At 36.4% G+C, this 21111-nt stretch overlaps 1 protein-coding gene across 4 annotated transcripts in view; it reads left to right on the plus strand.

Moving 5' to 3' along the window:
- Positions 1-21111, plus strand: part of STXBP5 (syntaxin binding protein 5) — a 207520-nt gene that overhangs the window by 13027 nt on the left and 173382 nt on the right. For all 4 annotated transcript variants that reach the window (XM_049903167.1, XM_049903181.1, XM_049903176.1 and 1 more), the window contains exon 3: positions 20201-20282. In XM_049903167.1, coding sequence (XP_049759124.1) covers positions 20201-20282 — 82 coding nt within the window. The remainder of the gene's footprint in view (positions 1-20200; positions 20283-21111) is intronic.

The following is a 21111-nucleotide window of genomic DNA, read 5'->3' on the forward strand; positions in this document are numbered from 1 at the left end:
AATATAGAATAACTTTGATCCCCATAAAATGTTGGAGAATTCAAAGTTTTTAAAATAGAAAATAGCGGATATTTTTGGTTTTATTTAATCTTCATTTGAAAATTTAGGTTTGTTGAACCCATGATGTTGTTTGCAAAATATATAGTCTTAGAAATTGTGTGGCATTTATTGTTAAAAAGTTTATGTTTTAATATAAAGATCTTATAATAGCTTTTCATCCTATTTCCCTTAAAAAAAAAAAAAGCAGAGTTTAGAAGTTTTTACTGGTAAGGTTGTTTGTTGAGGAATGATTAATCCTACCCTTTCTTGAAAGTACATCATCTTTTCTTGTACCTCTGCTTTTTCATGGCAGTGCTCTGCCAAAGGTGACCATAAATCTGGTGGCATCAGCTATTGCAGTATGTTCTGCTAAATTGCTTTCCTTTTAAGGTTTTTTTTTTTTTTTTTGGTCTTTTGAAAAGGGAAAAAGTGTTGGAACAGACTTTTTCCATCTATTCAGTCTTTGTGCTGCATTTTTTATAATGTGTTGTATTTTTCTTTTAAGGAACTTAACCAATAAGTATCTGAGAAGATGCTGGGATAAAAGATTGTTTTTATTTGATATGTGAGAATGTTTGTTCCTTCTTGCTCACTTAACCCAGACTACTTTTATTTATGACTATATTTCATAATAGGCTAAGGAACTGGTTCATTTAAAAGTAAATTTATATATCGAAAGCCATTCTAAAGAATTGCCTATAGTATTAAATATCACTCATTTTGCTCTCTTAAGAGAAAATTCCAACTCCAAAGTAGTGCATAATAAGAATATTTTCATGTACTCTAATGTATTTATAAATATAAAAAAAATCTTATTCAAAATCATAGTGGAAACTAAAGGCCTATTTCAGCCCAACTGATGTTATATATGCCTAGATACTACAATTTTTTGTTCATTTTTGTACTTTAGTAGCATTAAAAGAAAGCAGTTGATTGACATTTTTCAAATATTATTGAGCACAATGTAAATTGTTACTATTGTATTACGTTAAAGAAGTTTTAAAGGTTGATTTACACTTCTTTCAGTTACTTTTAGCATCAGTTAAATTTTTACTGCAGAAATCCTGTATATTATACTTGCACTGAAATCGCAGACTAGCAGAATGTTAGAATTCTGAGTCAGCAGTAAAAATTAAGTATATCCATCCTTATAATCATGACAGTCCTTACAATCACCAGTTAAGGTGTTGATGAAGAATATTGAATACACCATGAACTGCCAGAAGAATGAACAAATCTGTTTTGGAGAAAGTATAGCCGTAATGCCTCTTAGAAGTGTGGTTGGCAAGACTTCATCTCACATACTTCAGACATGTTATCAGGAGGGACTAATCCCTGTAGAAGGGCATTATGGTTGGTTAAGTAGAGGGCCAGTGAAAAAGAGGAAGACTCTTGATGGATTGACACAGTGGCTGCAAGAATGGGCTCAAGCATAACAACAATTGTGAGGATGATGCAGGACCAGCCAGTGTTTCGTTCTGTTGTACATAGGGTCACTGTGAGTCAGAACTGACTTGGTGGCACCAAACAACAGCATAATAATTATTATGATGTTGCTATCTTGATTTGCTTGACAGGCTGAGTAGCAGTATTCTTAGTGAGGCAGGTGATGGATAGGCAACATGTTCAATGCAGTGTGTACAGAAAGACGTTTTAAAGCAATTGTGACATTTTGAGACCTCATAGCAGTCAGTGTGGGATTACAGATGAAGATATCAAAGCTCTCAAATGCTAAATGATTTGTTGTTCATAGTCAAAAAAATGAACAATTTTGTTATTGAGAAATAATCATATTACGGTTAAATCTCTTTGAGACTTGCGGCATTAAAAAGAAAAATCTACTTCCCTTTTAGGAGTAAGCCAATTTGGAATAGCAACACCTTGAAGGCTTACTTGTCGTTAGGTGCTGTCGAGTCGATTCCAACTCATAGCGACCCTATGCACAACAGAACGAAACACAGCCTGGTCCTGAGCCATCCTTACAATCGTTGTTATGCTTGAGCTCATTGTTACAGCCACTGTGTCAGTCCACTTCGTTGAGGGTCTTCCTCTTTTCCGCTGACCCTGTACTTTGCCAAGCATGATGTCCTTCTCCAGGGATTGATCCCTCCTGACAATGTGTTCAAAGTACGTATGTACTCGCCATCCTTGCCTCTAAGGAGCATTCTGGTTGTACTTCTTCCAAGACAGATTTGTTCATCATTTTGGCAGTCCATGGTATATTCAATATTCTTCACCAACACCACAAATCAAAGGCGAAAATTCTTTGGTCTTCCTTACTAGAATACTTAAAAAGGTACAGGTTACTCTGTATGCTAAAAGTATAAAAATGTATTAAAAGAAATTGTAATGGAGATTTAATAGAAATCTTCCAAGTTTCTGATGAATTAAAATTATGCCTTCAGTTTACACCTTTTACCATGGCAGGAAGGAATGATTTAAAATCCTTAACAACTTAAAACTACTTCTTGGTTTGGGGGTAAAATAACTGTGCAAAGAAAGTTCCTTTCACAGAATAGAATATTATTATATTAAATGTATAATGCTATAAAGGTAATTTATTTGTCATTTATGAGGTCATAGAAAATACGTTATTGTTGTTGTTAGGTGCCCTTGAGTCAGTTCCAACTCACAGCGACCCTGTGTACAACAGAACGAAACACTGCCTGGTGGTCCTGTACCATCCTTGTAATTGTTGTTGTGCTTGAGCCCATTGTTGCAGCCACTGTGCCAGTCTGTCTCATTGAGGGTCCTTCTCTTTATCACTGACCCTCCTCCAAGCATGATGTCCTTCTCCAGGGACTGATCCCTCCTGATAACACGTCCAAAGTATGTGAGACATAGTTTCACCATCCTTGCTTCCAAGGAGATTTCTGGCTATATTTCTATGACACATTTGTTCGTTTTGCTGGCAGTCCATGGCATATTCAGTATTCTTCGCCGGCACCATAATTCAAAAGCATCTGTTCTTTTTCGGTCTTCCTTATTTGTTGTCCAGCTTTCACATGCATATGAGACAAATGAAAACACTATGGCTTGGATCCAGCATATCCTAGTCCTTAAAGTGACATCTTTACTTTTTAACACTTTAAAGAGGCCTCTTGCAGCAGATTTGCACCATGCAATACGACATTTGATTTCTTGACTGCTGCCTCGTGGGACATTGTAGATCCAAGTAAAATGAACTCCTGACAACTTCAGTATTTTCTCCATTTATCATGATGTTGCTCATTGGTCTTGTGAGGATTTTTGTTTTCTCTATGTTGTGATATAATACATACTGAAGGCTGTAGTCTTTGATCTTCGTCAGTAAGTGCTTCAGATCCTCTTCACTTTCAGCAAACAAGGTTGTGTCATCTACATATCACGGATTGTTAATGAGTCTTCCTCCAAACCTGATGCCCCGTTCTTCTTCATACATTCCAGCTTCTTGAATTATTTGCTCAGCATACAGATTGAATAAGGGTGGGGAAAGGATACAACTTGGAAGCACATGTTTCCTGACTTTAAACTATGCAGCATCCCATTGTTCTGTTCTTTATGTTGTGATGTAACACATACTGAAGGCTTTGGTCTTTGATCTTCATTTGTAAGTGCTTCAAGTCCTCTTCACTTTTAGCAAGCAAAGTTTTGTGATCTACATAACGCGGGTTGTTAATGAGTCTTCCTCCAATTCTGATGCCCGTTTCATCTTCATATAGTCCAGCTTCTCGGATTATTTGCTCAGCATACAGATTGAATAGATATGGTGAAAGGATACAACCCTGATGCACACATTTCCTGTCTTTAAACCACGCAGTATCCCCTTGTTCTGTCCAAACAACTGCCTCTTGATCTGTGTACAGGTTCCTCATGAGCACAATTAAATGTTCTGAAATTCCCGTTCTTCTCAATGTTATCCATAATTTGTTATGATCCACACAGTCAAATGCCTTTGCATAGTCAATAAAACACAGGTAAATATCCTTCTGATATTCTCTGCTTTCAGCCAGGATCTGTCTGACATCAGCAGTGGTTCCACGTGTTCTCTTGAATTCGTCCTGAATTTCTGGTAGTTCCCTGTCAATATACTGCTGCAGCCGCTTTTGAATGATCTTTAGCAAAATTTTGTTTGTGTGTGATATTAATGATATTGTTTGATAATTTCCATGTTCAGTTGGATCACCTTCCCTGGGAATAGGCACAAATATGGATCTCTTCCAGTCAGTTGGCCCAGAAGCTATCTTCCATATTTCTTGGCATAGATGAGTGAGCACCTCCCGCACTGCATCCATTTGTTGAAACATCTCAATTGATATTCTGTCTATTCCTGAAGCCTTGTTTTTCGCCAGTGCCTTCAGTGCGGCTTGTACTTCTTCCTTCAGTACCATCAATTCCTGATCATATGCTACCTCTTGAAATGGTTGAACGTTGACTAATTCTTTTTGGTATAATGACTCTGTATATTCCTTCCTTCTTCTTTTGATGCTTCCTACATCGTTTAATATTTTTCCCTTGGTATCCTTCACTGTTGCAATTCGAGGCTTGAAATTTTTCACCAGTTCTTTCAGCTTGAGAAATGCCAAGCATGTTCTTCCTTTTTGGTTTTCTATCTCCAGGTCTTTGCACATGTCATTATAGTGCTTTACTTTGTCTTCTCAAGCTGCCCTTTGAAATCTTCTGTCCAGTTCTCTTACTTCATCATTTCTTTCTTTTGCTTTAGCTGCCTGATGTTCAAGAGCAAGTTTCAGGGTCTCCTCTGACATTCATCTTGGTGTTTTCTTTCCTACCTGTCTTTTCAGTGATATCTTGCTTTCTTCATGTATGATGTCCTTGATATCTTTCCACAACTTGCCTGGTCTTCAGTGTTCAGTGTGTCAAATCTATTCTTGAGATGGTCTCTAAATTCAGGTGGGATATACTCAGGGTCGTATTTTGGCTCTCGTAGACTTGTTCTGATTTTCTTCAGTTTCAGCATGAACTTGCATATGAGCAATTGAGGTCTGTTCCACAGTTGGCCCCTGGATTTGTTCTGACTGATGATATTGAGCTTTTCCAATAAGCAACATCATGATAAACGCAGAAAAGATTGAAGTTCTCAAGGATTTTAGTTTTACTTGGATCCACAATCAACAGCCATGGAAGCAGCAGTCAAGAAATCAAAAGATGCATTGCACTGGGCAGATCTGCTGCGAAGAACCTCTTTAAAGTGTTGAAAAGCAAAGATATCACCGTGAGGACTAGGGTGCACCTGACCCAAGCCATGGCATTTTCAATTGCATCATATGTGTGTGAAAGCTGGACAATGAATAAGGAAGACTGAAGAATTGACCCCTTTGAATTGTGGTGTTGGCGAAGACTATTGAATATACCATGGACTGCCAAAAGAACAAACAGGTCTGTCTTGGAAGAAGTACAGCCAGAATGCTCTTTAGAAGCAAGGCTGGTGAGACTGCATCTTACGTACTTTGGACATGTTGCCAGGAGGGATCAGTCCCTGGAGAGGACATCATGCTTGGTAAAGTACATGGTCAGTGGAAGAGAGGAAGATTCTCAGCGAGGTGGATTGACACAGTGGCTGCAAGTGTGGTCTCAGGGATAGCAATGATTGTAAGGATGGCGTGGGACCAGGCAATGTTCCATTCTGTTGTGCATAGGATCGCTGTGAGTCGGAACTTAACAGCACCAAACAACAACAAAGAAGCAATCTATGGAGTCCTGGTGGCACAGTGGTTAAGAGATATGGCTGCTAAGAAGAAGGTCTGCAGTTTGAATCCAGCAGCTGATCCTTGGAAACCCTATGGGGCAGTTCTACTCCGTCATGTAGGGTCACTCTGAGTTGGACTTAACTCAATGGCAATGAGTGTTTTTTGATTTTTTTTTTTTTAGTTAGAGGCAATCTAGTCCAGTCCTGTGATAAAGGCAGATCTAGAACAGGCAGGATCTTTCTACTGCTGTGTATTTTTTATTGGCTTTCTGAACAGTGAGCTAATCCTAAGAAAATACTACTGAACAGAAATATGTTTCTTAGATTTAAAAAAGCCCCTTCATTCATTCATTCATAAAAATTTACTGATTGCCTACTATGTGTCAGGCAGTGTTCCAGGCTCTGCAGGTACAGAAATGAACAATTGCCGTGCTTCTGTTACCTGAGGCTCTTAAAAATCTAAGTGGCCTATCGGATGGAAGGCTTTCAGAAATAATCTTATGATTCAATCACATATGGTCCCTATTGAAGGAAACAAGGAAATATCTGTGGAATGTAATATGACTATGTAATAAGCAAGGAAGAAAACCAAAGAACAGCATGAGCATAAGGATAGTGTAAGACAGGCTAAAGTCTCAAATGAACTGATGTTTGTGAAAATAATTGAAAGTGTTTTTCCTTTGCAGGGTATGTTCTTGTCTATTTGAGGCATATGTGGACTTAACTGCCATCTATCGTCTTTTTATATTTCTGTCACCATACTTCAGGATCCTTAGAATAGGGACTTTGTTTTATATCCCTAATGCCAAAACAAAAAAAAGTTCCCAGTTAAGAAAATTTGAAATGAATGGGTTAATCAAACATGGTTAAGAAGGAATAGCATCCTGTTGCTTGTCACCGTTACCTCCTGGAGCTAGAAGTTGGGAGAACATGGAGAAAAAATAGATCTTTAGTACAAGAAGCCCTGCTTTTTGTCCCCATTAATTTGCCCATTATTATTGCCCGTAAAAAATCAGGAATGAAAGAAAGGGGAATTGGAAAGGAACCTGTGGTTATTGAAAAGGGATAAAAATTAGGCAAGTGGTTCATTATGTCAATGTATGAAGTAGTATCAGAACAAGGTTCTCTATGGTGTGGATCTTGTAAGAGGCTCTTGATTCAAACAGTTTTTATAATGCTAGTAATGGTATAAGTGAGTTTGCTGAATATAGGAATATAATGAAGTAAATCTAAATATCTTTTGTCTAATGCATGTCTGATTCTGTACTATTTTTCTCTAGTAAAAGAAACTAATTTCGCAGATACATACATGGTTTGAAGATTGAGTAGTATAGAAGGTGCTATGATGAAAAGTGATACAGGCCTTGCCTTACTCCATGCCTCCCTGTGCTGCCCAGAGTGAATCATTTACTTGTTTTTGGTTGTGCTGCTAACTCTAAATGCAATCCATTTGAGACTTAGTATAATTTCAATTGGTATATTTCTTTCAAGTTTTTCTGTATGTAGCATCTGTCAGTACTTCATTCATTTTATAGCTGAATAATATTGCATTGTATGAATGTACCATATTTTGTTTATCCCATCATCAGTTGATGGACATTTAGATTTTCCACTTTTGACTCTTTCAAGTAGTGCTGCTATGAACATTCCTGTAGAAGTTTTTATGCAGACTTATGTTTTCAGGTCTCTTGGGTGTCCTAGGAGTAGAACTGCGAAATCATATGGTAACTTTCCTATCACTGACAGAATTGTACTTCAGTAGATCTTGAAATGTTCTTTTTGATGATGAGCACGACACCATTCCTCTTCAATTTGTCATTCCTGGCATAGTAGACCATATGGTTGTCTGATTCAGAAGGGCCAATACCAGTCCATTTCTGCCCACTAATGCCTAGGATGTAGATCTTTTTGTGTTCCATTTCATTTTTGATGACTTCCAGTTTTCCTAGATTCATACTTCGTACATACCACGTTCCAATTATTAATGGATGTTTGCAGCTATTTCTTCTCATTTCGAGTCGTGCCACATCAGCGAATGAAGGTTCCCAAAGCTGGACTCCATCCACGTCATTAAAGTCAATTCTACTTTGAGGAGGCAGCTCTTGCCTAGTCGTATTTTAAGTGCCTTCCAGTCCAAGGGGGCTCATCTTCCATCACTACATCAGACAGTGTTCTGCTGCTATTCATAAGGTTTTCACTGGCCAATTTTTTCAGAAATAGACTGCCAGATCTATCTTCCTAGTCTTTCTCAGTCAGGACACTCAGCTGAAACCTGTCCACCAAGGGTGACCCTGCTGGTATTTAAAATACCAGTGGCAAAACTTACAGTATCACAGCAACACACAGCCACTACAGTATGACAGACTCACAGACGCGTATTGTGCCTGACCCAAGCAGTGATATTGTCAGTCACATATGCATGCGAAAGCTGGACAGTGAATAAGGAAGACTGAAGAAGAATTGATGCCTTTGAATTATGGTGTTCGCAATGAATGCTGGATATACCACGGACTGCCTGAAGAACCAACAAGCCTGCCTTGGAAGAAATACAGCCAGAGTGGTCTTTGGAAGTGAGGATGGCAACACTTTATTTCATGTACTTTGGACTTGTTATCAGGAGGGACCAGTCCCTGGAGAAGGACATCATGCTTGGTAAAGTAGAGTGTCAGCAATAAAGAGGAACACCCTCAATGAGATGGGTTGACACAGTGGCTGCAACAGTGGGCTCAAACATCACAATGACTGTGAGGATGGGGCAGGACTGGGCAGTGTTTTCATTCTGTTGTATGTAGGGTAGCTATGAGTCGGCACCTAACAACAACAGTGGTAACTCTAAGTGTAATAGAGGACCTGCTAAACTGTTTTCCGAAGTGGCAGTACCACTTTATAGTCCTACCAACAATGTTTGTTGGTGCCAGTTTCTTCATCTTTGTTAGCAGTTTTTTTTTCTTTTTTATTATAGCCATCAGAGTGGTTCTGAAGTAGAATCATTATGGTTTTGATTTGCATTTCTCTAATGACTACTGATTTTGATTGAGCATCTTGTCATGTGCTATTGGTCATTTGTAAATTTTTTTGGAGAAGGGTCTGTTAATATTCTTTGCTCATGTATCAGTTGGGTTATTTGTCTTTTTATTGTTCAGTTGTAAAAGTCCTTTATGTATTCTGGATAGCAGATCCTTATCATATATGTGATTTACAAATCTTTTGTCCGTTCTGTGGATTGTCTTTTCAGTGTCTTAATGGTGTCTTTGAAAACACAAATGTTTTTAATTTTCATGAAGTCCAATTCATCTGTTTTTTCCTTTTGTTGCTTATGCTTTGGTTTCTTATCTAAGAAACTGTGGCTTAATCCAAAATCACAAAGATTTATGTTCACTTATAAGAGTTTTATCGTTTAGCTGTTTATTTAAGTCTTTAGTCCATTTTGAGTTAATACTTGTATGTAGCGTGAGATAGGAGCCCAACATTCTTTTGTATGTGAATATCCACTTGTCCCTACACCATTTGTTGAAAAGACTGTCCTTTTTCTATTGAATTGTTTTGGCACTCTTGATGCCAGAAAAATCAATTAACTATAAATGTATTGGTTTTCTTTTTTTTGACTCTTAGTCCCATTCCACTGATCTGTATGTCTAGCCTTCACCAATACCTCACTGTCTTGATGACTTTATCTTTGTAGTAAGTTTTGAAATTACAAAGTGTGAGTTTTGCAGCTTTATTCTTCTGTGTAAAGATTATTTTAGATATTTTGTGTTCCTGGTACTTCCATAGGAGTTTTAGAATTTATTTTTGCAGACAGCTGAGATTCTGATAGGGATTGTTGTGTTGGTTCTGTAGATCATTTGTGAATATTGACATGTTAACATTATTAAGTCTTCTGACCCATAGATAAGGGATGTCTTTTATAAGGTTTTCTTTAATTTCAACAGTGTTTTGTAGCTTTCAGTGTGCAAATCTTGCGCTTGTTAGGATAAATTTTATTTCTAAGTATTTTATTATTTGTGATTCTATTATAAATGCAGTTGTTTTCTTGATTTCAATTTTGAATTGTTTATTGGCAGTGTATAGAGATAGAATTGATTTTTGTATGTTGATCTTGTATCTTGCAACTTGCTAAACTTGTTATTAGTCCTAATAGTTTTTTAGTGAATTCCTTGGGATTTTCTATGTACAAGAGCTTGTAATCTGCAAATAGAGATAGTTTTACTTTTTTCTGTCCAATATAGATGCCTTTATCTTTTTCTTGCTTGATTTTCCTGGCTACATCTCCAGTACATCTTTATGTTCTTGCTGATTTTAATGGGAAAGTACTCATTCAGTAGTTCACCACTAAGTACCATTTTACTTGTGGGTTTTTTGTAGATGCCGTTTTTCTGAATGAGAAAGTTCCCTCTAAGTTTTGTTGAGTGATTTTATCATGAATGGGTGTTGGATTTTGTCTGCTGAGATGAAGGTTTTTTGTCTTTTATTCTATTAATGTGGTGTATTACACTAATTTCAGGATATTAAGCCAGTTTAACATTCCTGGAATATATCCCAGCTGGTCATGGTATATAATTCTGTTTATATATTTGACTTCAGTTTGCAGGTATTTTGTTGAGGTCTTTTATGATTAGTATCCAAAAGGGTGCTGGTCTTTAGTTTTCTAGTGATGTCTTTGAAGCTGATGATCTTAACTCATTTTTTTTTTTAATGCTTTCATGGATTACATTCATAAAGAATATTCTTCAGCAGCATTATTTTCAGTGTCTAACGAGTTCTTTCATAATATATTTCAATTTTTCAGTTACATTCAGCACTGTGATAGACATTCTTGTGTCTGTATTTTTGCCTTACGATTAATGTCTAGAAATGGATTTGATAGATAATATATGTGTGTGTATATATATATATATATATATATATATTAAGGCTTTTGACACATTTTATAAATTATCCTCCAAAAAGGTTGTAACAGTTAATACTTACACCAGAAATTTATGAAAATTCCTAGGGCATGAATACCTGTAGGTGTTACTACTATTTAGAAAAATGGAAATGTTCAGTTCTATAAGGCCTCTTCTATTTACCCCTTTCCAGTCTTTTCAGTTTTCTCTGCATCCGTGCTATGCTGTTGCACATCTACTGCATCTTTATGTATTGAAGTTTGTTTTTTCAAGAATGTTTTCCATTTTCCCAAGTGTTTCAAGATTCAGATTAATGGAAATCTCCTTTGTGAAACCTACTTTTGGCCACTCTGTCTTCATTTACTGCGAGTATTCAGTTGCACCTTTAGTACCATTATATGTATATGTATTATTATGTAGCATTTATTACATTATTGTGTAATTATTTTCCCACTCCACTACTATTCTGTGAGCTTTTTAAGGATAGAGTTGCTTATTCCTTTCTATTTTGCTGAATACTGTTCTTTCATATAGCTGTGCCCTGTCAAGTCGACTTTATTAATCACTCTTGCAAAATATTCATTATAAATTTATCTCCTCTATGTTCATTTTCCAGTTTTAAGATATCCTAAAGGAAGACAGGAAGTGATACTTAGATATGGAAATTAGCTTTTAATATGCTTTTCCTTCTTGCGCAATAAAGCTTGGTGATTTCTACTGTAGGTTCTGAAGTTAGACTGCCTAAGTTCAAATCCCAGTTTCCTCACTCACTAGCATTAAAGGCCTTGGGAAAACTACTTTTGTGAAAACGGGGCTTATAACAGAGGTTCCTATTGTGAGATAATATCCATGTTGTGCAAAATGGATACAGTGATTAAAACGTATTAAATGTTTGACAGATATTAGCTGCGGTGATGATGATGATAGTAATGAGGCACTTAAAGACCTACTAATTCCTCATTTATCCCTCCATATCAGGGGGTCAGAGAAATTAATTAGTTTGTCCAGAGAAGAAATGACTACAAGGATTAGGTAGATGTCAGAGCTCTTAATGGGCAAGCAGTAGAAAAATTGAGACTAGAAAGGTATCTGAGACAGGAGGATTGTACTCTTTTCAAAAGAATACACTGGAGTTCAGAATTAGGAGATAAGGTATAGTGATATTTATAAATATAAAAATAGTTTATAAACTATAAATATTTATATCTAAAAACCATAAATATTCACATTTGCTTTATAGTTTGTTTTTTTATTTTTTTATAGTTTATTGATACATATGTAAAAGAGCAAACATCAGAATAAGTGAATATTTTGCCATTCAACAAATAACCTTTGCAGAATTTTACAATGTGTTATCTTCTTTTGACTTTTTTAAATTTTAATTTTAGACATTTTAGGTTTCCTCATTTAATTGTGAACATAGGATAAATGGGTGCTATCTACCAAACAGATCTTTTTAACAGTGTTTGACCATTTTCTAATAAAACTGAAGTTTCAGTAATGACAATATTAGAAAGAATTGTATATGCAAGAAGCAATAATCATCATAGTTGTATAAGCGTATGAATATTTGTATCCATGACATGTTGTTCTGTAGATAATGTGATTAAGGAGAAAATGTATGTCAACAAAGTACTTTTATAGTTGCTTTGGTTTCTACTTCTTAGAATGGAACTCACCAATGTAGACACACTTAACCAATTTGCCTTCCTGATTAGCTGGACTGATGACATGGGTCAACAGGCATAGATTTGTTTAATTGCTATTAGTTTTGTAAAATTTTAACGCTTATTGGCAAAGTTCTGTTTGCCTATGAAGTCAGAATTAGCCCTGTTCCTGTTTAATGGTACCACTCCTTCCACACCTCATATCTTGTACATTCATGTGTAGTTCTCCATGTTGCTGAGTTAAAGGATCTAACTTTAGAAATAGACTCATCCTTCTCCCACTGAAACTGAACTAGAAGGGAATGAAGAGAAAGCAATGTAATTTCTTTTAGGTATCTCCTCACACTCACTCACTATTACTTGTTTCTGTGTTGGATTTCAAGAAAGCTTCCTGTTATACTTGTCCAATGTGATATTCCCCCCCCCGCCTCCTTTCCACCCCACTCTTTTTTTTCCTTCTTTTACCACCATACCTACTTTTCTTTCATCTTCTAAATTCATCTTATGTGGAAATATGGTGTCGGGACCTCTTTAGGAAATAGAAAAGTGATTTCTAGATATTCATTGGAAGCACCTCACAGAATGCAAGAATATTTAAGAAAAATCATTATTTATAAATATATCTTTTCAGTGTTTATGAATAGGTCTTTGTTTGGTTTTCATTGTTTACGAGAACTTATCTTCCATATTTTTTAAAATATTGTACTTTTACACTTCATTTTTTTTGTCTTTTAAGTTATTATAGCTATAAAAAACAGATAAATCAGATTTTTTTCAGGTACCGTATCTTATAGCTACATTTATTATACCATAAATCATGGATCAGCCACCTATAGTCTACAGACCAAATGGCCTGCTGCCTGTTTTTATTAGTTGTATGAAATTTCAGTGTCCATAAATAAAGTTTTATTGAAACACAGCAACACCCATTTGTTTATATAATGCCTTTAGTTGCTTTTTTTTTTTTTAGTTGCTTTTACATTGCAACTGTAGAGTTTAGTAGTTAATGACAGTGCCCATATGGCCTGCAAAGCCTAAAATATTTATTGTCTGGCCATTTATAGAAAGTTTACTGATCCCTGGCATAAAATATTATCATAAAATATATTTTTTTTAATATGTTGATGTTAATGCTGGCTTTTTATTAAAAAAATGCTATTTTTTTTTTGCTTTTGAAAGGTAATGTTGATCTGAGGACAAAATGATTGTTTTGGCATATAATAAAATCTTGCTTACACATAGTCATTCATAAGAAACATTTTAGGCAGGGTTATAGAAAATTGAAGGGAACTTGTGTAATTGTAAGCCTATTTTAGGATTTTGATGGTAACGTGTTTTATACTAAAGCAATTAATGGCCTCACAGTAGATGAAGTACCAAGGCATGGGCTTGGAACTATTTTGTGATCTAATATATTCAAGGTTGATTTTTTTGTTTGCATTATTATGTTATATCTACTGTAAGATAAAATTTAGTTCTAGCTAAAGTAATGAATACATTGAGTTAAATAATGATGATGGCCACCAGGAGCGCACTGTATATGCCTTGATTTTAACATCAATCCTGTAAGATAGATAGGTATTACTTACATTTTCTAGATTAGAAAATTGAGAGGTCTAATAATCCTGCTTAGGTCACAGCAAGTAATGACAGCTGGTGTATGAACCAACTTGAAAGTGTTTTTAAGTTTTCTCTGTGCCTCAGCCATGGCACTTGGAAAAAAAAAAAAAGATATCTACCCAGCCTTCCCCTGTGGTGTTTTGGTTTCAGTAAATTTACAGTAGAGCCAGAGTTCTGACACACTGCCAGGATTGAGAACTACTGTCCTGAAATCTGTATTCTTTCCGCGCTACTACCTCATGATTGTACGTAATATCTGTTCTTTAAAATTTAATTTTAAACCTTTTGTTATTATGAAGGAACTATTTATTATGACATTCTTCTATTTTTTCTCCCAATTGCTAGGGCTATTTTAGTGTGAAAGGACACTGTAGGGCTGGTTGCAGCTGCATAGTACTGCCATATGCAAGAGAAAAGGGAAAGAAATCAGGAACCTCGGGGAGCGGGGGAACACTTCTCTCAACCTCAGAATTATCATCTGTGAAATAAGGATAATAACTATATTTCAGAGTTCCTGTGAAGATTAAATACAATTATGTATTTAAGGTGCAGTGCCTGAAACTTGGTAGATAGGAAGTAGTTCTTAAAATTATATTAAGGAAATATATTTATCATCTTAGTTAGAAGTTAAGTGAACTATATTATATCATAAAATAGTACAGTTTTGTCTGGAATAGAGTAAGAGGTAAACCTTTCTTGACCTCCATGTAACTGAATTCCTGGATTTACTGACACATTTCATGTTTTGGGTATAAAATACGGACTGATGCCCACAGCATACTAAAGTTTTAAGACCAGTAGGCTACTTTCTAGGAAGCTGAAAAAATAGAGCTGCTTGCTTATTTACCAAGAATCAGTTAAATGTGTCCCCAGATCTGTTTGTATCAGTTATATTTATTATTATAATCAAGTAAATCACTTTCATTAATTTATAAACTGGTGAAATGTAAGTGGAAAAAGAGGTTTGTTCTTTTGCAAAAACCTAAGATGAATATTTTGAGAATACTTCATGAAGTTAAATCACTAACAATTTCCTGTCTGAGTAGGTGTGGATAAAATAACTAATGATTGGAGAAGAAATGATAAGACTACGTGAGTGCTGCACTCAGATTGCATTGCTAGTATCTTTAGCTTTTCAGTTGCCTTAAATCCTCATCTGGTCAGATAAGAGGTTTTACTCCATTCATGTTAAATGGGTATTATAGAATATACTAGTTAGTGACAGAAAAGAATAATTTAACTGGAGGTATTAGAATTCGAACCACTGTACTGAAAGAAAAGGCAAGGTCTATACTGTCATCTGAAAAAAGAAGATGGGTTAACAGAAACGTGAACGTTGCGTTTTTTAATCTAACAGGATATGATTGCACAGGACCAGTACTAGAAATTTGAAATCTAATTTCCTGTAGTTGCATTCTTGCATCCCTATAGTAGCAAAAGGAAAAAAAAAGGGGGGGGGGGGCAGGTGTTTAAAGAGCAAGATTGTTGTTAGTTGCCAGTGAATTGATTCCTACTCATGGTGACTCCTTAGGTACAGAGCAGAACCGCTCCATGGGGTTTTCAAAGCTGTGACCTTTTGGAAGCAGATTGCCAAGCTTGTCTTCTGAGGCACCTCTGGGTGGGTCCAGACTGCCAACCTTTGGGCTGGCAGTTTACATTTAATAATTCTTATCATCCAGGAACTCCAAAGAGTAGGACACCAAGGGCTGAACATGCTCATTTAGTCTGTTTACAGAATGATAGAAGAGTTAACTTCTAGTAATAGAAAAAAAAAAAATCTATTGAAAATACCTAGAAAAATTTCTAGAAATCAGAACAAAAACAGCTACACAGAAATAGGAATTTAACACATAGCGTAAATATTTTTTAATTAAGAGCCCTGGGACATTTATTAATAGAATGCAGAGATAGCGAAGGAGTCCCTGGATTGTGCAAAAGGCAAATGTGCTGGGCTGCTAACTGAAAGGTTGGTGGTTTGAGTCTACCTACAGGCACCACAGAAAGCCTTGGTGATCTATTTCCAAAAAATGAGCAACTGAAAATCCTGTAAACAAACCATAGTTCTGTGACATACATGGGACTGCCATAATTCGGAAATGACTTGACAGCAACTGGTTTTTTATAGATAGACTACACATTTGTGTGTGAGTTTGTATATGGAGAGCTGTAGTTTTATTACACTTTTTGTTAGATTTGTTGTCGTTAGGTGCCCTTGAGTCGGTTCCGACTTATAACAACTCTGTGCACAACACTGTCTGGTCCTGTGCCATCCTTAAAATCCTTATGCTTGAACCCATTGTTGCAGCCACTGTGTCAGTCCACCTCGTTGAGGGTCTTCCTCTTTTCTGGTGACCCTGTACTTTACCAAGCATGATGTCCTTTCCCTGATAATATGTCCAAAGTATGTGAGACATAGCCTTGCCATCCTTGCTTCTAAGGAGAATTCTGGCTGTACTCCTTCCATGACAGATTTGTTCGTTCTTTTGGCAGTCTGCAGTATATTTGATATTCTTCCCCAACACCACAATTCAAAGGCATCAGTTTTTCTAAGGTCTTCTTATTCATTGTCCAGCTTTTGCATGCATACAATGCAATTGAAAATACCATGGCGTTGGTCAGGCACACCTTAGTCTTCAGGGTGACATCCTTGCTTTTCAACACTTTAAAGAGGTCCTTTGCTGCAGATTTACCCAATGCAATGTGTCTTTTGATTTCTTGACTGCTGCTTCTATGGGTGTTGATTGTGGATCCAAGTAAAATGAAATCCTTGACAACTTCAATCTTTTCCCCATTTATCATGATGTTGCTTATTGGTCCAGTTGTGAGGATTTTTGTTTTCTTTATGTTGAGGTGTAATCCATACTGAAGGTTGTGGCCTTTGATCTTCATTAGTAAGTAGTTGAAGTTGTCTTCACTTTCAGCAAGCAAGGTTGTGTCATCTGCGTAATGCAGGTTGCTGATGAGTCTTCCTCCAATCCTGATGCCCTGTCCTTCATGTAGTCCAGCTTCTTTGATTATTTGCTCAGCATACAGATTGAATAGGTATGGTGAAAGGATACAACCCTGACACACACTCAGTATCCCCTTGTTCTGTCCAAACAACTGCCTCTTGATGTATGTACAGGTTCTTCATGAACACAATGAAGTGTTCTGGAATTCACATTCTTTGCACTGTTATCCATAATTTGTTACGATCCACACAGTTGAATGCCTTTGCATAGTCAGTAAAACATAAGTAAACATCCTTCTGGTATTCTCTGCTTTCAGCCAGGGTCCCTCTGACATCAGCAATGATATCCCTGGTTCCACGTCCTCTTCTGAAACCAGCAGTTCAGAAGAGGACGTGGAACCAGGGATATCATTCTGGCAGTTCCCTGCCGATATACTGCTGTAGCTGCTTTTGAATGATCTTCAGCAAAATTTTGATTGTGTGTGATATTGTTTGATAATTTCCACATTTGGTTGGATCACCTTTTTTGGGTATAGGCATATATATGGATCTCTTCCAGTCAGTTGTCCAGAAAGCTGTCTTCTATATTTCTTGGCGTAGATGGGTGAGCACTTCCAGTACGGCATCCGTTTGTTGAAACACCTCAATTGATATTCCATCAATTCCTGGAGTCTTGTTTTTCACCAGTGTTTTCAGTGGAGCTTGTACTTCTTTCTTCAGTACCATCAATTCCTGATCATATGCTACCTCTTGAAATGGTTGAATTCTTTTTGGTATAATGACTCTGTGTATTCCTTCCATCTTCTTTTGATGCTTCCTGCATTGTTTAATATTTTCCCCATAGAATCCTTCACCATTGCAATTCGAGGCTTGAATTTTTTCTTCAGTCCTTTCAGCTTGAGAAACGCTGAGTGTTGTTCTTCCCTTTTGGTTTTCTATCTCCACCTCTTTGCACATGTCATTATAATACTTTTGTTTTCACAAGCCACCTTTTGAAATCTTCTGTTCAGCTCTTTTACTTCATTTCTTCCTTTTGCTTTAGCTGCTTGAAGATTGAGAGCAACTTTCAGAGTCTCCTCTGACATCCTTCTTGGTCTTTTCTTCCTTTCCTGTCTTTTCAATGACCTTTTGCTTTTTTCATGTATGATGTCCTTCCATAACTCGTCTGGTCTTCTGTAATTAGTTCAGCGTGTCAAATCCATCCTTCAGATTGTCTCTAAATTCAGGTGGGATATACTTGAGGTTGTATTTTGGCTCTCGTGGACTTGCTCTGATTTTCTTCAGTTTCACCTTGAACTTGCATATGAGCAATTGGTGGTCTGTCCTATCGTCAACCCCTGAGCCCTGTTCTGACTGATGATATTGAGCTTTTCCATCGTCTCTTTCCACAGATGTAATTGGTTTGAGTCCTGTGTGTTCTGTCTGGCGAGGTCCATGTGTATAGTCACCGATTATGCTGGTGAAAAAAGGTACTTGCAATGAAGAAGCCGTTGGTCTTGCAAAATTCTATTATCTGATCTCCGGCATTGTTTCTGTCACCAAGGCCATATTTTCTAACTACCGATCCTTCTTCTTTGTTTCCAACTTTTGCATTCCAACCACCAGTAATTATCAATGCATCCTAATTGCATGTTCTTTGTTCAATTTAAGACTGCAGAAGCTGATAAAAACCTTCAGGTTCTTCATCTTTGGCCTTAATGGTTGGTGCCTAAATTAGAATAATAGTCGTTATTATCTGGTCTTCCTTGTAGGCGTGTGGGTGTTATCCTATCACTGACAGCATTGTACTTCAGGACAGATCTTGAAATGTTCCTTTTGACGATGAACGCGACACCATTCTTCTTCAAGTTGTCATTCCTGGCATAGTAGACTATATGATTTTCTGATTCAAAATGGCCAATACCAGTCCATTTTACTAATGCCTAGGAGGGCGATATTTATGCATTCCGTTTCATTTTTGACGAGGTCCAATTTTCCTAGATTCATACTTCCTACATTCCAATTACTAATGGATGTTTGCAGCTGTTTCTTCTCATTTTGAGTCATGCCGCATCAGCAAATAATGGTCCCAAAAGCCTTACTCTAGCCACGTCATTAAGGTCAACTCAACTCTGAGAAAGCAGCTTTTCCCCAGTCGTCTTTTTAGTGCCTTGCAACCTGAGGGGCTCATCTTCCAGCACTGTATCAGACGGTGTTCCTATTCATAAAGATTCCACTGGCTAATTCTTTTTAGAAGTAAACTGCCGGGTCCTTCTTCCTACTCTGTCTTAGTCTGGAAAGTCAGCTGAAACCTGTCCTCCATGGGTGACCCTGCTGGTATCTGAATACCGGTGGCATGGCTTCCAGCATCACAGCAACACGTAAACCCCCACAGTACAACACACTGGCAGACGTGGGGCTTTTTAGGTTTAGCTTTTTATTTTCTGTTAATACTTATAGCAGCATTTTAAAATAGCCAATATCTGATTTCAAGTTTAGAAAGATAAAATGCATATAACAGTGTCAAGCAGATAGTAATTTTTGTAAGCGTGTGGGTCTTTGTTTCGTTCCTGAGTCAGCATAGGGAGCCAGAATGCTTAGGTTCAGATCCTATCTTTGCTACTTTCTAGCTGTGTAATTTGGAGCAAGCTACTTAATTTCTCTGTGTTTCAGTTTACCTATCTGTTTAAATGGGAGGAAATAATATATTCTTCATGAGTTATAAGGATGAAATGTAACATGGAAATATAGCGTCTGACACACAGAAAATGCAGTGTGTTTGTTATATGCAATTCATATAAATTTACATGTTAATCCATATTCATGACTATTTAAAAAGATTAGTATATTCATTGGTGATATAATATCATACTTCCATTAGTAACATAGTTATATCGTTCTTCGTTATATAAAAGTGGCACTGCAAGAATAAAAAATGGCAGTAAAAAGATGGTTTCAAAAAGTGATATTCCAAAATACATTGTCTGCTCTTCAGATTTGCTTGCTGACTCAGGCAGAATTGGATGCTTTACAGATCAACTGTCTTTTCTCCTTGCTTTGTTATTTTAAGTTGAAGAAGAGAATTTGGACCAAAGTAAAATGTATTAACTATGTTTGTGTGTTGCCGGCTAATACTTCAGTTTTTCTATTTCTAGCTTTATTTCTTTTAGATCTTTAATGTATGAGACTTATGCTTATCAAGAGAAACTAACTGACAAGGTTGATGTAAATGAGCCTCACTCTAAATCTGACTTCAGTAAACAGCCTATATGATTGTCAGGTCCTCAGAATATTTATTAGTCTATTATATAACTTACCGACATAAAAAACCCCACGCATACCATAAACTCCTTAATGGAACTAATGACAGTTTTGGCCGTCCAGGAGTAGAGTGTTATTGCCAGCATGACAGTGGAGCTGCAGTAATCCAGCTTCAGTTCCTGATTAATGAGGTCAGTGAATTGCTTTAATCTCTTTTGCTTATTTATGAAATAGAGCCACAGCTTGTCTTTGAGATTTCTTGCAGGCACTCATATTTAAGTATTTCCAGAAGTAGAATTTCTAATAGGTCAGAGGTAATAGTAACTTACTTTAAAGCATCATCATGGACAGTAACATAAATAATGTAAGAATTTTTTTCAAAACAATATTGAAAATAGAATGATGTGAGGTAAATATATTTTGGTAGACGGTGCTGCATTTAAATTTTATGTAACACTAAAATCTATATTACTATGTATTTAAAGGTTGAGCATATTATAAATAAAATACAGTTCTTTAATGAATTTGATACACAACTAGGAAACCAGAATTCATTAGAAACAGGTTACTGCCAAATTTCTTCAGTAACACTCTTAAGTTGTGTTACTTATTTGTCGAAGTAATTGACAATGTCCTTCCTTTTGATGGAGTATAAAATATGGAAGGAGCTAGAGAACACATGCTTTTATCAGCAAGAGAAATATTCTGTTTGCTGGTTTTTAAAATAGTGTGAGCCGTTCTGAGGATAGATTACTCCAAGTAGTGACAGGTACAGAATGCCGGTTTTGGAAGGAAGAAAGAGAAATGACTCCAGAAAAGACTAATATCTTCAGATAGGATATTTTCTGGACACAGTTTTTGCTGTTAAGTCCTTGTGATCCATGGAATAAGTTCTTAACTGTATATTAGAGAAAAGATGCTGAATACCTCTGCCTTTTTTATATATGTTTTATTCACATCAGAGGATCTAAGAGAGGTATCATGGGTACGGAGCTAAAGATGATAATACAAAAAATTCAG

This window comes from Elephas maximus, chromosome 1 (genome assembly GCF_024166365.1).
Source record: "Elephas maximus indicus isolate mEleMax1 chromosome 1, mEleMax1 primary haplotype, whole genome shotgun sequence".
Classification (NCBI taxonomy): domain Eukaryota; kingdom Metazoa; phylum Chordata; class Mammalia; order Proboscidea; family Elephantidae; genus Elephas; species Elephas maximus.